This window comes from Dendropsophus ebraccatus, chromosome 9 (assembly GCF_027789765.1).
Source record: "Dendropsophus ebraccatus isolate aDenEbr1 chromosome 9, aDenEbr1.pat, whole genome shotgun sequence".
Taxonomy (NCBI): Eukaryota; Metazoa; Chordata; class Amphibia; order Anura; family Hylidae; genus Dendropsophus; species Dendropsophus ebraccatus.
Window position 1 is genome coordinate 108049355 of NC_091462.1, and position 13521 is coordinate 108062875.

The 13521-nt window shown below is 46.3% G+C and overlaps 1 protein-coding gene across 2 annotated transcripts in view; it reads right to left on the reverse strand.

Moving 5' to 3' along the window:
* LOC138801444 (rho GDP-dissociation inhibitor 2-like) overlaps positions 1–13521 on the reverse strand; it is a 47684-nt gene that overhangs the window by 7860 nt on the left and 26303 nt on the right. The window contains exons 1-2 of one of the 2 annotated variants that reach the window (XM_069984285.1): positions 11031–11139; positions 4627–4806 (exon numbers count right to left, since the gene is read on the reverse strand). In XM_069984285.1, coding sequence (XP_069840386.1) covers positions 4627–4806; positions 11031–11124 — 274 coding nt within the window. In that variant the 5' untranslated portion in view covers positions 11125–11139. Of the gene's footprint in view, positions 1–4626; positions 4807–11030; positions 11140–13521 lie in introns of those variants that run through there. The other variant, XM_069984286.1, reaches the window with a different exon arrangement.

Below are 13521 nucleotides of genomic sequence, written 5' to 3' on the forward strand. Positions count from 1 at the left end.
TGTATTACAGTATGTATACGGTCCCCGGGGGATATACAGAAGAGCTGCGTACACTAAATCCTATGGCAGATACAGGTCAGGGAGTCGGGTAAATGCTGCATCAGGAGGTTTTGCAGCTATGGAAGGAGTAGAGACCTCGCAGTGTTATCCGCTGGAGTGGGGCGATCTATTATTTATATTGGGGTGGGAGGGGCCAAGAGCTGTCAATCATAGGAACAAAATCAATGTAAAAAAAATGTAGATTGCTGCGTACAGTAAGCTGAGATATGAGGTGCTGTTTGCAGACTCATACCATTACTGACAATGGGAAATTTAAAGGGGATATGGCCATTAGGGGGGGCAGTCAGGATACGCCATAGTTTATGACATGGGCGAGGTGTGGGCTCCTGCACTATTACACTGTAACAGACTGCAGCTGTGAGAGTGCTCGGGCTTCCTCATTGTCCCAGGAGATGGAGACACGTGAGCTCTGCGGCCATTACAGCCTGTAATGTATCAGTAATCGCATCAGGAAATAGGAGATTTGTTAATGGAAGTTTTTCTGTGAATCATAATGTGATTGATCAGATCTGGGCCCGGCCCCATCCGTCACCATGAGGGATCAGGTTATCTGCGGCTGTGATGACGGGAAGGGATCTTTCCTGTATACACACATGTAGCAGAGATATATACATGTATACATGGCTCACATACAGTACTGGGCCCATAGGCTTTGGCTGTCCAGGCATGATGGGAGTTGTAGTTTTGAAACAGCTGGAGGGCCTGGGTTCCCCACCCCTGTTCTAGACCCTATTGGTAAGTGATCGGCTCCCATGTCAGCTACAGCTGGGGATGCTTGATGCTGGATCTGTGGGGTCCAGTATTGTGGGGGCGCCCAGGCCCAGGGTAGGGTCCTCCAGCCTGTCAGTGCGGCCGCATACATAGGACAACAGATTTTTTTTAGTTCCAATCACGAGTCAGCTTCTAGATCTGTGCAATGTCCAGAAGCTTAAAGGGTTTGTTTCAAGACTAAAAGCAATTACCTATCCACAAGATGGCCGATAAGTGAAGGACATTTGTCTAAATGGAATGGCAGCACACGTCTCCGGCCTCTGCTCCACTCATCCTCCATACAGCACAGTGCAGGTCTCCGGCCTCTACTCCACTCATCCTCCATACAGCACAGTGCAGGTCTCCGGCCTCTGCTCCACTCATCCTCCATACAGCACAGTGCAGGTCTCCGGCCTCTGCTCCACTCATCCTCCATACAGCACAGTGCAGGTCTCCGGCCTCTGCTCCATTCATCCTACATACAGCACAGTGCAGGTCTCCGGCCTCTGCTCCATTCATTCTCCATACAGCACAGTGCAGGTCTCCGGCCTCTGCTCCACTCATCCTCCATACAGCACAGTGCAGGTGTCCGGCCTCTGCTCCACTCATCCTACATACAGCACAGTGCAGGTCTCCGGCCTCTGCTCCATTCATCCTACATACAGCCCAGCGCAGGTCTCCGGCCTCTGCTCCATTCATTCTCCATACAGCACAGTGCAGGTCTCCGGCCTCTGCTCTACTTTTCCTCCATACAGCACAGTGCAGGTCTCCGGCCTCTGCTCCATTCATTCTCCATACAGCACAGTGCAGGTCTCCGGCCTCTGCTCCATTCATTCTCCATACAGCACAGTGCAGGTCTCCGGCCTCTGCTCTACTTTTCCTCCATACAGCACAGTGCAGGTCTCCGGCCTCTGCTCCATTCATTCTCTATGTGGTGTGCCCCCGTTAGGTGTTATATCGGAGGACGGCCGGTCACTTGCTAGGTGTTATGTGACACCACTTCAGTGGTGGATGGCCATGGTACAGCCGGACCTTATTGTGTTGTCACATGATGCCAATGCCTGGTGGGCACACAGGTGTGATGGCACGCCTGCTTTTAGTGGATAAGGCCGGTTGTACCCTTCTCCCCTGTGGTCAGTGCCCTGCCGGGTTGCTACCGGGTCCCTTGGGATAGTGCCACAGATGATGTATTCACAGGTGGCCAGAGCGGTGTAGCATGTAATACAGAAGGTCTCTGAGATACACTTGACAAAAGTTCCAATACAGACTTGAGACAACCAGATCTGTGAGATAAGTGCGGAGTAGGAGATAGTTGTGTTGGTAGAGTAGCAGAGAGGAGGATGCCGTGAGAGTCTCAACCCATGTAGAAATGTGCTCTGCCAGGATGTTGGAGGATATACTTGTAGAAGAACACCTGTGCCTGTGTATTGACCTTTACTTTAGTCTTCACACCGCCTTATGCCCACTAGCGTTGGCCGAACCGTACTAATGGCTGACACAGGCCCCAGACCTTGTTATCTGGGCTGAGCGGAATGCTGAGTCTTCACACCACCTTATGCCCACTAGCGTTGCCCGAACCGTACTAATGGGTGACACAGGCCCCAGACCTTGTTACCTAAGATGAGCGGAATGCTGAGGGTTCTCTGCTGACACCCGCACTGCGAGATGGATTTCAAAGTCTTACTGCAACTTTGCTCCACTCGGATCAGTTCCTAGCTCTGTGGCTCTATAGTGGATACTGTCCTGCACTGTGACTTCTTCCTGTCCACGTCCTTTCCTAAGAGGTTTAACACTGCATAGTGCTTTGTGTGGGTACGTAAGGGAAAGTTGGTGACAGTGTGCTATTCTGCACCCTACCCATGCGGGGCACTGGCTAAGACTAAACTTCAGGGACCTGGCTGAGGGCCAGGGCCCGGACAAGACTGCTGTGGAGAGCTATCTAGTTTGCGTCCTTACTCCACACTGTCCCGAACGGAAAGCTCTTGCTCCTCCCCCACCCAAGGGACTAACTTCCTCTACAGCGTGTAAGGTGCGCTGTGATTGGGTGAAAAGAGTGCAATAGAAGAACAGAGAGAAGAGGTGATAGAGAAGAAAGCAAGAAAAATCAAGAAAAAAGAAGACATACTGGAGGAAAAATGTTAAAAAGACGACAAAGATGAAGAAAGAAAGATAGAGGAAGGAGAAATAAGAAAAACATAAGAAAGGAAGGAAAGAAATAAAGACACAAGACCCTTTTACACAGGCCGACTATCGGCCGAATGAGCATTTCTGAGACCACACTTTGCCGATAATCAACCTGTGTGAAAGGCCCCAAGAGGAGGCAGAAGAAAGAAGACAGGAGGAGAGTGACATTACATTATCTGATGCAGTCTTCCTTATATTCAGCACTGGGCTGTGTATAAGTCACATGGCTCCATCCGCATGTATAATATAATGTCACACTGAGCCGGACCTTCTGCGGGAGATCTCAGGCTTACCCTGCTGTAAATCCTCCTGACAGGGTGTAAGGAGATGAATGGCCGCCATCACTATCTCCCCTCCTGATGGATACATAAGTGGCCGCAGCCTCCATCTCCACCTGACGCTCCCCCCATAGAGATTTCCCAATGAATCCATTAACAACCCCCGTCCTCCATCTTCTATTAAATGCTTTCCCTGGATTTCGCACTTAGGATCCACATCGGAGACCCGCCATAAATCATCAGTAAGAGACTCATCTGTGCCGTCACACATCAGCGCCGGCTATGCTGAACACTTGTTAGAGCGCACCTGCCGCCACCGAGAACAGATGGTGCCGAGCACGTGGCCATAGCCGGGAGGCCGGAATACACCACCCAGATCCGAAACCACCTGAAGAAAAGCCTATTTCCAGGCCAGTCATATCTATCCATAACCCATTATAATGCCCTACTGTGGAATTCTCTCCAGGAACCAGCAAGCTCAGGATGAGCACTGTGATACTAAAAGTATTGTCGAAGGAAACGGGAAGGTGAAGTGAAGCGGTGAGATTAATCCATTACTGCCCAGGACCATAAATGATTCCTCCGCAGGTGCCCAGAGGCTGATCAACAATTCCTAGCAGGGAAGGCACATCCATCTCTGAGGTGACCGTCGGGGAGGAAGGAAAGGGGGGAAAATCTATAGATTCCAGCAGACAAAATCAATGCGGAGAACGCGGCATGCAGACACGAGTAACGTGACGGAACTGAGCAACGTGATCCAATACCAACCACAGACAGTACAAGGAGTATAAGACCTTAAGGCCTTCTAGTCTGGTTATATCTGATCCCGGGAAAGCTGGGTGAGACCTCCATGACAGTTACCCAGCTTTCCAGGGACATATACCATTTAGGAGATTAGAAAAGCTGGGTGACAACTGCAGCGCTTATAAGGGCCATAGTTGCATGGCAGCCAATGTAGAGTGTCCGGGTCCTGCTGCAATATAGAGTCACTTCCTGCCATATTAGCATATACTGAGGTATTAAGGATGTGTAAAGGATAAAACATTGCTCTTTACTGCCACCACCGGGGAATCCCATGTGTAAAGAGTATATGGAAGGTTGGTCACATGACCTTCCCTCAGACAGCTAGTTCTGAGGGACACTGCAAACCAATCTCTCCACAGGGGGCTGGATCTTTCTAGTCAGTGTCCAGGATAGACCAGAGAAGGTATAGGCTACAGTAAATCTCACGCAACTATCCCAGACCTGCAAATTTGCCTATATACAGAAAGAGAAGTTATTCTACTGTAAAGAATATGAACTGCTCCCCCGCCCTGCTGGTCATTATTGGAATTGCTCAAAAAGTTTGACTCACCCACTACGGTGGGCAGGTTCCCTAACAAGGCCTGCTTGTATTTGATCAGACTCTCGTCGTCTTTGTCTAGTTCCTGGATCTCCTGCAGGGATTTCTTCTCCGGGGCCTTGTAGTTCAGGTCAGTTTCATCTTCTACGTCATCTTCAGTGGGTTTACATCCATCTTTGTCGGCCATGATGTCTGAAACGGAAGAGGAGAAGAGTCAGCGAGATGTATGACCAACCAGCGCCACCTGCAAGTGTTTCTGCTGCTTTGCAGACAGGACCGGCCCATCTGGCATTTGCCCGATGTGTCTGATGGTCAGTCCGGGCCTTATAGGAGATACAGCGTTATCCTATGTATTAAGAAGCAAAGCCCCAAGCTGTGGCAAGACTACAACCACAACATGTCAGCCATGCTGGGGGTTGTAGTCTTGCAGCAGCTGGAGAACTACTGGATTAGAAACAACTAAATTAGAACAGTCAACAATACAATTTAAGATTTAAGTGGAATGATATGGAGGCGATTTTTCTTTAAGTAAAGGCTTCTTTCCACACCATTACCATCTAATAAATCTACACAATCCCACTCCGATCAATAAGCCGCGGCGCTGCCATTTCTTAGATAAACATCAGATAATTGCAGATTAAAATCTATCGACAGGTGGGATGGGTTTTTTTCTCCCTGAACCTTAAAGTGATGGGAATGGATGATGAGAGTAGCGGGAAAACTAATTAGGAACAATTGGTATTAGATCAGCCACTTAAAGGGGAAGTGCATATTAGGAGACAGATGATAAATGAGAGGCAGGCAGCTGCTAGGCAACGGCACAACACTGTCATAATGTAATAAGCCGCATATTGGACATGTGAGGACACACAGGCAAAGGTGAGGCTTGGTCTTCAAAAATATTGAAGAAAATTTTTTTTGCAGTCTTTATATATGGAATATGCATCAAGCAGTAAGATGGAACATTAACTAAAGCACTATAAATGTATTCTGTGACGAGGAAAGACCCTTAAAGGGGTATTCCATAGAAAAAGAAATGGTTTTCAAGTTAACTGGTGTCAGATTTGTAAATGACTTCTATTTAAAAAAATCTTGTCTTCCAGTACTTATCAGCTGCGGTATGCCCTGCAGGAAGTGGTGTATTCTTTCCGGTCTGACACAGTGCTCTCTGCTGCCATCTCTGTCCATGTCAGGAACTGTCCAGAGCAGGAGAGGTTTTCTATGGGACATGGACAGAAGTGTCAGCAGAGAGCGCTGTGAGGAATGGTACGGAAACTAGGGGATTAAATGGGAAAGGAAGGAGGTGGTTATGGAGAGGAGAGGAAGCAAAGAAAGGAAGAAAAAAAAATCATAAAAAGTGTGAAGAAGGGTCGGGAATGAAGTGAAAGCGATTAGGAAAGAGGAGGTCCGAAAAAAAAGAGAAGGGCGAGAAGGAGGGTGGTAAAAAGGAAAACCGGACTATAGGAATAGGAAGAGAAGAGGAGTACAGGTACAGGTCATCAGACGGAAGCCAGAAAGGAAAGCAGTGGAAGAGGAGGAGACGAAGACCAGAAAGGATGACAAGGGAAGAGAAGGGGAAAGAGTATTACAGAAGAAGGGAAGAGTATATAGAGGAGCAGGAGAAGAGGGGAACCAGGAAGTAGTAAGAAAAGAAAGGAGGAAATAGAGAGAGGAAGAGAATGAGACGGTATGGAGATAAGAGGGTGAGAAGGGAGGAGGAGTACTTTATTTTCTATATTATTTTCCTCCCCTCAGTGATGCTACTAGACCGCACTGTAATGTTCTATGGCAGACATGTGAAAACTACAATTCCCATCATGCCTGGACAGCCAAAGCTAAAGCTTTGGCTGTCTAGTCATGATGGGACTTGTAGTTTTGCAACAGCTGGAAGGCCTGAGTTTGACATCCCTGTTCTATGGCAGACATGTCCGGTACAGTAGAACCTCAGGTAGTGCCATGTTTTCCTGACACCTTGGGGGAGATTTATCAAACTGCTGTGAAGTAGAATATCTTAGTTGCCCCTAGCAACCAATCAGATTCCACCTTTCATTCCTCACAGACTCTTTGAAAAATGAAAGGTGGAATCTGATTGGTTGCTAGGGGCAACTGAGCCAGTTTCACTTTACACCATTTTGATAAACTTCCCCTCTTGTGTTCTCTCTCTTCCTCTCGTTCCCTTTCCTGCCTTCTTATTCTCTTCTCTTTGTAAAAGATGGTGACACAAACTTTCCTTGCTGCTACCAATCCCACATGGACCGGTCAGCATGAAGCTAGACCACATGAACCCAACCACATGTAACCCTCATGCCAAGTATCTTCTACATCCACCTTCTAAGCCCCAAACAAAACTACAATTTTAGATTTACGCCATCATGCAACTTTGTCATGCAAAGGGTCAAATATGTACAATGCAAACATAAAACCAAGTTGTGCCCGCAAATAGTCTGTGACATGGCTGCTTGCTCGGCTTCTATTGGAGCAAGGTCACGTGACCGCCGGCAGCCACATCACAGACCAGGGCAGAGCTGGGGGGACACGGACGCTCGGCCAGACCCCAAATCGTCACAACATATCGTGTTGATACAAAATGGCCGCCAGGCCAATGTGTTGACGCAATAAAAAAAAAAAATTAGATTAATGGACTTTAACTTCTGGGGAGATGAAATGCAGAATCATCACCAACCCCGATCCCCTCCAGCTGTTGTACAACTCCCAGCAGCCATTTTATAACATCTGGAGATCTACAGACCATGTTGAGGACCACCACTATGAGAGATTTTAATGCTCTCACTTGACCTCTATGGTCCACCACATCCACCAATGCACCAAGGCCTGTCTGGCTGGTGGCCAACAAGCTGGAGTTCCCCTTTAAATAAGAAAAGCTAAAACATCCAACAAATCCAATCTCATTACATCGCAGCAACAGGCGACAAACACGAGGGATCAAAAGGTTTCTCTAGAAAGCAATAAGCAGCTAAGCAGCCGGCATACAAAGCAGCCGCCTCTGCCGCACGCTGTGACATTATCACGGGACAAGGCCAAGGTGTCAGATTGGTGTCACTCTATTATCCGGCTATCGTCTACATCGCAGGCGGCCGTCTAAGCCGCGGCGCACCTCCAAATAGATTCAGTCGGGTTTTTTTTTTTTTTACAGAAACTGGAGGAGATAAGCGAGGCAGGCAGATCGCCAGCTGTGAAGAGCGAGCAGATAAAACGCACCTCACAGGAAGCCATATAGATGCGCGTATCAAACGCCAGACGCCGGAGAATGAGATTAGACGCATGTGCTACAGCGGGATGAAAGAGACGACCTGGGAACTAATCACAAACCCAAATCGTATTACCTTCTCCAAAGAGCTTCTTTAGCTAATAATCCCGCCGCCGGATAAGTCTCCAGAGAGTCCATTGTGGACTCTCTGGAGAGGGGAGGGAGCAGGCACATCCGCGTAGGAGGGGGCATTGGGCACGGAGATGGGTATTGGGGAGATGGCTCTGCCATTGGGTACAGAGATGGGTATTGGGGAGACGGCTCTGCCATTGGGTGCAGAGATCGGTATTGGGGAGATGAGATATGTAGGGGAGATGGCACTGTAATTGGGTACAGAGATGGGTATTGGGGAGACGAGATATGTAGGGGAGATGGCACTGCCATTGGATACAGAGATCGGCATTGGGGAGACGAGATATGTAGGGGAAACGGCTTTGCCATTGGGTGCAGAGATCGGTATTAGGGAGATGAGATATGTAGGGGAGATGGCACTGCCATTGAGTATGGAGATGGGTATTAGGGAAACGAGATGTGTAGGGGAGATGGCATTGCCATTGGGTGCAGAGATATGTTGTAGGGAGATGGTATATGTAAGGGAGATGGCACTGCTGTTGGGTATGGAGATCGGTATTGGGGAGACAAGATATGTAGTGTTGGCCCCAAACTGGTCACACACAGGTCATGGGAATTCAACTAGATCCTCCAATGATCTTACATATTCTTGCCCAACAGCAGATGTTGGAGAAGAGGGGGATCGGGCATGTTGGTTGTCCCTATGTCTGAGCCCATTGTGCCCAGGCAGGTAAATAGAAATAAGAACAACTGGGGCATGCTCGAGTCTGATCGCTCAGCATTTGAATACCAGTGGCTGAAGACATTGGAAGCCGCCCTAGGGATTCCTGGAAAACATGGAAATGGCCTATGGCTGTATCCATGTTTTCCTGGCAGAAGTTGGATACCGCCCCTAAGGCCATAGTAATGGCATTGTTGAGATGACTAGAAAATTCCTATGGAAGTGCCTCAAAAACGCCAGAAAGTGAGTAAAATGCCACCTCAAAAAACGCCATGTGTGTAAGGCAGATCATAAACTTCTGTCCGCTGTCATTTTTATTGGCATTTTTCCGAGATTTTAAGACAGTGTGAAGCCAGTCTGTATTGGTCAGATTACTGCCCCTTTGCCCCCGGGGTAAGGTACGGCTAAGGGCCCTATGGCAGGATCAGCTGATAAACATTTGCTTGTTCATGGTCTGATCGCTCATACTATTACATAGACCATGGGCTGATAATCGGTCCGCATAATAGGGTTCAGGCCTTATCACCCATTTTGTTGACTAAGGAAAGGGTCAGAAAATAAGCAGGACTAGACTGCGCGTGAGGCTGCCAAGGGTCAATCAGGGGGACAATTTGTTTTTAGTTTCTTGTCCGGATTATTGATTAGATAAAAGGTAGGAGTTAGGGCCCTGTTCCACAGTAATGATAATCAGCCAGATCGGCCCGATTCGGCCCCATTTGGCCGATTATCGCTCTGTGAAATAGAGAGAACGATCAGCCGATAATCGGGTCATCGGCTGATCGTTCATTTAGGGCTAGACCTAAAATCATCGTTCCCCCACCGCGCATTGCTACGGTGGAATAGCGGTGCGCGGCGGGCGACCGACGATTTGAGAAGCAGCAGCAGCAGCATACATTACCTGCAGGGCTTCTCCTCCGCTCCGTCTTCCTCCCCGGGTCTCGCGCGCTTTAGCTTCAGAATGGCCTGTCAGCTGACGGAGCGCTCAGCCAATCACAGGCCATTCTGAAGCTAGAGTGCGCGGGACCCGGGGAGGAAGACGGAGCGGAGCAGAAGACCTGACAGGTAATGTATGCTGCAAGGACATCGGTAACGATGTCCCTGCAGCCCTCGCTCAACGATCATAGGGCCGTGGAATAGGCCCAGTAAACGAGCAGCGATCTAGCAGATCGGCGCTCGTTTACATCGTTGATCGGGCCCTCCTCGGTCCATGGAATAGGAGCCTTAGGAGCGGCGGCAGCAGACTGCCGCTATCTGCTGTGGGCTCCCCAGATGATCTTAAGATTGTCTGGGCAGCCCCTCCCGCACATATCTGTAGCCCGCCCGCTCTTACCCACTCGCTGTCGGTGCGTGTAATAGCGCCGGCAGTTAGCGGGTAAAAAGAGCAAGTGAGCACCGATATGACGGGTTGGTGGTCGCTTGCTCCTCCAGATCGGCCCGTGTAATCAGGATCCTACTCCCTATGAAACTGCTGCAGCGCCAGATACTGACAGGCAGGGGGAGCTCTCCACAACTAACCTTAGACTATTCTAGGGTACAATGTATATACCCCATGACAATTTACATACAGCTTAATAGTAACAAAGCAGGTACATTACAGGTGACATTTACCCATTATATAGACCCTGTATAACCAGACAGAGGACTTTATTACAGATATAGATGCAATCTTTTATTGTGACACTGAACATCGCTCCCCAGAGACCTGAATGACAAAGCCGGCATTTAATATGACATCATTGACTCTGGAGACAGACAGGGTGTAGGCCATCTGATGCCTGCTAATAATCAACTATCAAGTGTATAGAAGAGCACAAAGGTCAATAATAAATATATTATTTGGATCTAAATCATCCCCCACCCCATCTTTCTTTTATTAAATGGTCTTAGGTAGCTCCATCTCCACTGCAAACACACTAATATACTCAAATATACTACATATCCATAACATTTCGGCATCATTTCTTACATTTATCACTGACTTAAAACAGACACAAAGGAAAAACAATAGGTAAAGATGGAAAGCAAAAATAAAGTACAACTTTAGAATAAAAATTATAAAAAAAATTTGTATAATAACATATACAATATAAAAAAAATTGTATACTATGAAATGAAATATCAAATCAATTAAATTATATAATAGTAAATCGGGCAGCAAAACACTAATATAAAAATGTAAATAATAATAATAATAAATAATAATTAGCCCATAAAAAAACTAAACAAACTAAATTATAAAGCATAAAACCCAAAACAAAAATCTACTAAAACTGTGTAACCCACATATTACACATTAAAACAAAAACTTTATTGCAAGAACCCAGCCACACCTGGCTGCTCCCCGGATGAGCTCACCTCTGTAACATACTGTCAACCACATAAGTTCCAAAAGCTGTCCGCCAAATTCACAGACGTCGACTCCCAACATTTCCCAATTGGTCCCAATCATAGTCCAAATCAGAGGCAAAAAAAACCTTAAATTTTCCCTATGTATATAAATATAATAGAATAGAATAGATTTTTTTTTTTAAAGAGCCATCAAAAGAAGACAAAGTGGAGAGATCCCCTTCACAAATCTTTCTTCTGAGAGGAATACCTGAGCAGAAGACAAGACGTAATGGGAAAAAAATGGGATTGTTGGCTGAAGCGGGCGATGATTTGCAGGCGGCGTCCCCTCCCTGCACACACATCATACACACAGCCCCTGTGCTCCCCCCTCCCTGCTGCATGCACTGGCACAGCAATCCCAGCTCTATCAATCCCTGCAACTGCAATGATCTCATCCTTGTCTTTGTAGCGCACACACCAGAATACAAACACCAGCCTGGCTGCGGCAGAGGGAGGCCCCGAGCGTGGCACAGCTGGGGGGGGGGGGGGGGGGGAACTATATAATATTATATATATATATATATATATATATATATATATATATATATATATATATATATATATATATATAAAGAATCTCCAGGGTGTCTGCTCCGAATAAGCCGCGATGATGTCAAAGTGTTCATCATAGTAATTACTACAGGATAGGAGATAAGCAGATAGAAAGGTCTCCCCTGCTGCTATCATAAAAAAAAAAATTTTTTATTAGGGAAAGGATACAGTTCTTTTTATATCTTGTTTTCTGTATATTGTAATCTCAATGACAATAGATGCAGTATACAAAAGCAAAAATAATAAATAGAAGACAATGGGCGGATATGAATAATATACTGATTATTGCAGCAAAAGGTGTGAAACATTGAGGGGGTGTATGTGGACAATTTCTTACCAGAAACAACGGCACACCTGTCTTTAGAGGTTGTTTGCAGTATTGCCATGGGGTGACACCCATTTCAAATACCCAACACAACCACTGAACGGGTGTGGCGCTATATATATATATATATATATATATATATATATATATATATATATATATATACACATACATTATATATATATATATATATATATATATATAATTTTATTTTATTTTTTTATAAGAAAGTAGCCAAGTTTTGTAATACTGAACAACCCAACCAGTGTTTTGTGCTTTATGGTGGCAGCCAGGATAAGCCTATCTTTAGGGTACTCGGGAGTGCCCCTTTAAGTCACCTGATAGAAATATAAATAAGAGGAAACAAGTCTCAAAGCCAACCAAGTCTTCACCAACCCCCAGTGTATGTTCTTCTAAAACAGTCCGCTCTAGCGCAGACCCCAGTATCAAGGATGTACATTGGGGGTTGGGAGACCTCTTCACCATCTCTATCGCCTCAGACCTGAACAAAGCATGGAACAAGTCAGCAATGGCCTCCTCTCCTGGTGGTGGTGGGTCTATTATGTGTACAAGGGAAGGATAACATGACTTTGGCAGGGGAGGTCTTTACAGAATTATATCCACCCATGAGGAACCCATAAAGTCAACCCAAGCTGGGACTTCCTATAACCACGGAGACACATATTCAATGGCAAACCTGTATAATCCATCTACAAATAAGGGCAATAAACAAAATAAATAAATACTATGGGGGAGATTTATCAAACATGGTGTAAAGTGAAACTGGCTCAGTTGCCCCTAGCAACCAATCAGATTCCACCTTTCCTTCACTCCAAAGAGTCTGTGAGGAATAAAAGGTGGAATCTGATTGGTTGCTAGGGGCAACTGAGCCAGTTTCACTTTACACCATGTTTGATAAATCATATATATTATTATTATTATTTTTTTTTTTTTCTGCTGGGACTAGTCAACTCTCTTATGTGTGGTGGCCTCCCGCTAAGTCCCCAACAGATGGTGTCAGAGGAGAGAAGGATCCGGCATGTTGAAGTCCAATCCTTCCCTAGGTAAGGAAACACAGCTTTCTTCCAGGCACAGCGCCTTTCTTGTCATCAGTTTGTATGTGGTATTTCAGCTCAGTTCCATTAAAGTGAATAGACCCGAGTTGTAATACCACACACAACCTGAGGACAGATGTGGCACCGGTTTTTTTTTTTTGGGAAGAAAGAAACTGTTTTACTAATCCTGCGAGATCCCTTTAATAAAAAGGTTACCAAGGGATTTAAAAACTTTCTTCCAGAGACAGCACCACTCTTGTCTCCAGTTCAGGTGTAGGTTTGTAATTAGGTTTCATTCACTTCAATGGAACTGAGTTGCAAAAACTGCAACCCAAACTGGAGACAAGTGTGGTGCTGTTTCTGTAAGAAAGTGGCCATGTTTTTCCCCTTTAAGTGGTATTTTCCGTGAAGAAACTTTTCCCCTTCTTCGGGCGATTGGCTCGGCCCGGGGGTTACATTTCCACTGTTTGCAGAAAACGTGTAATGTAAATGAAGTGATTTGTCAGAGGGTGTAGCCGTGCAACGT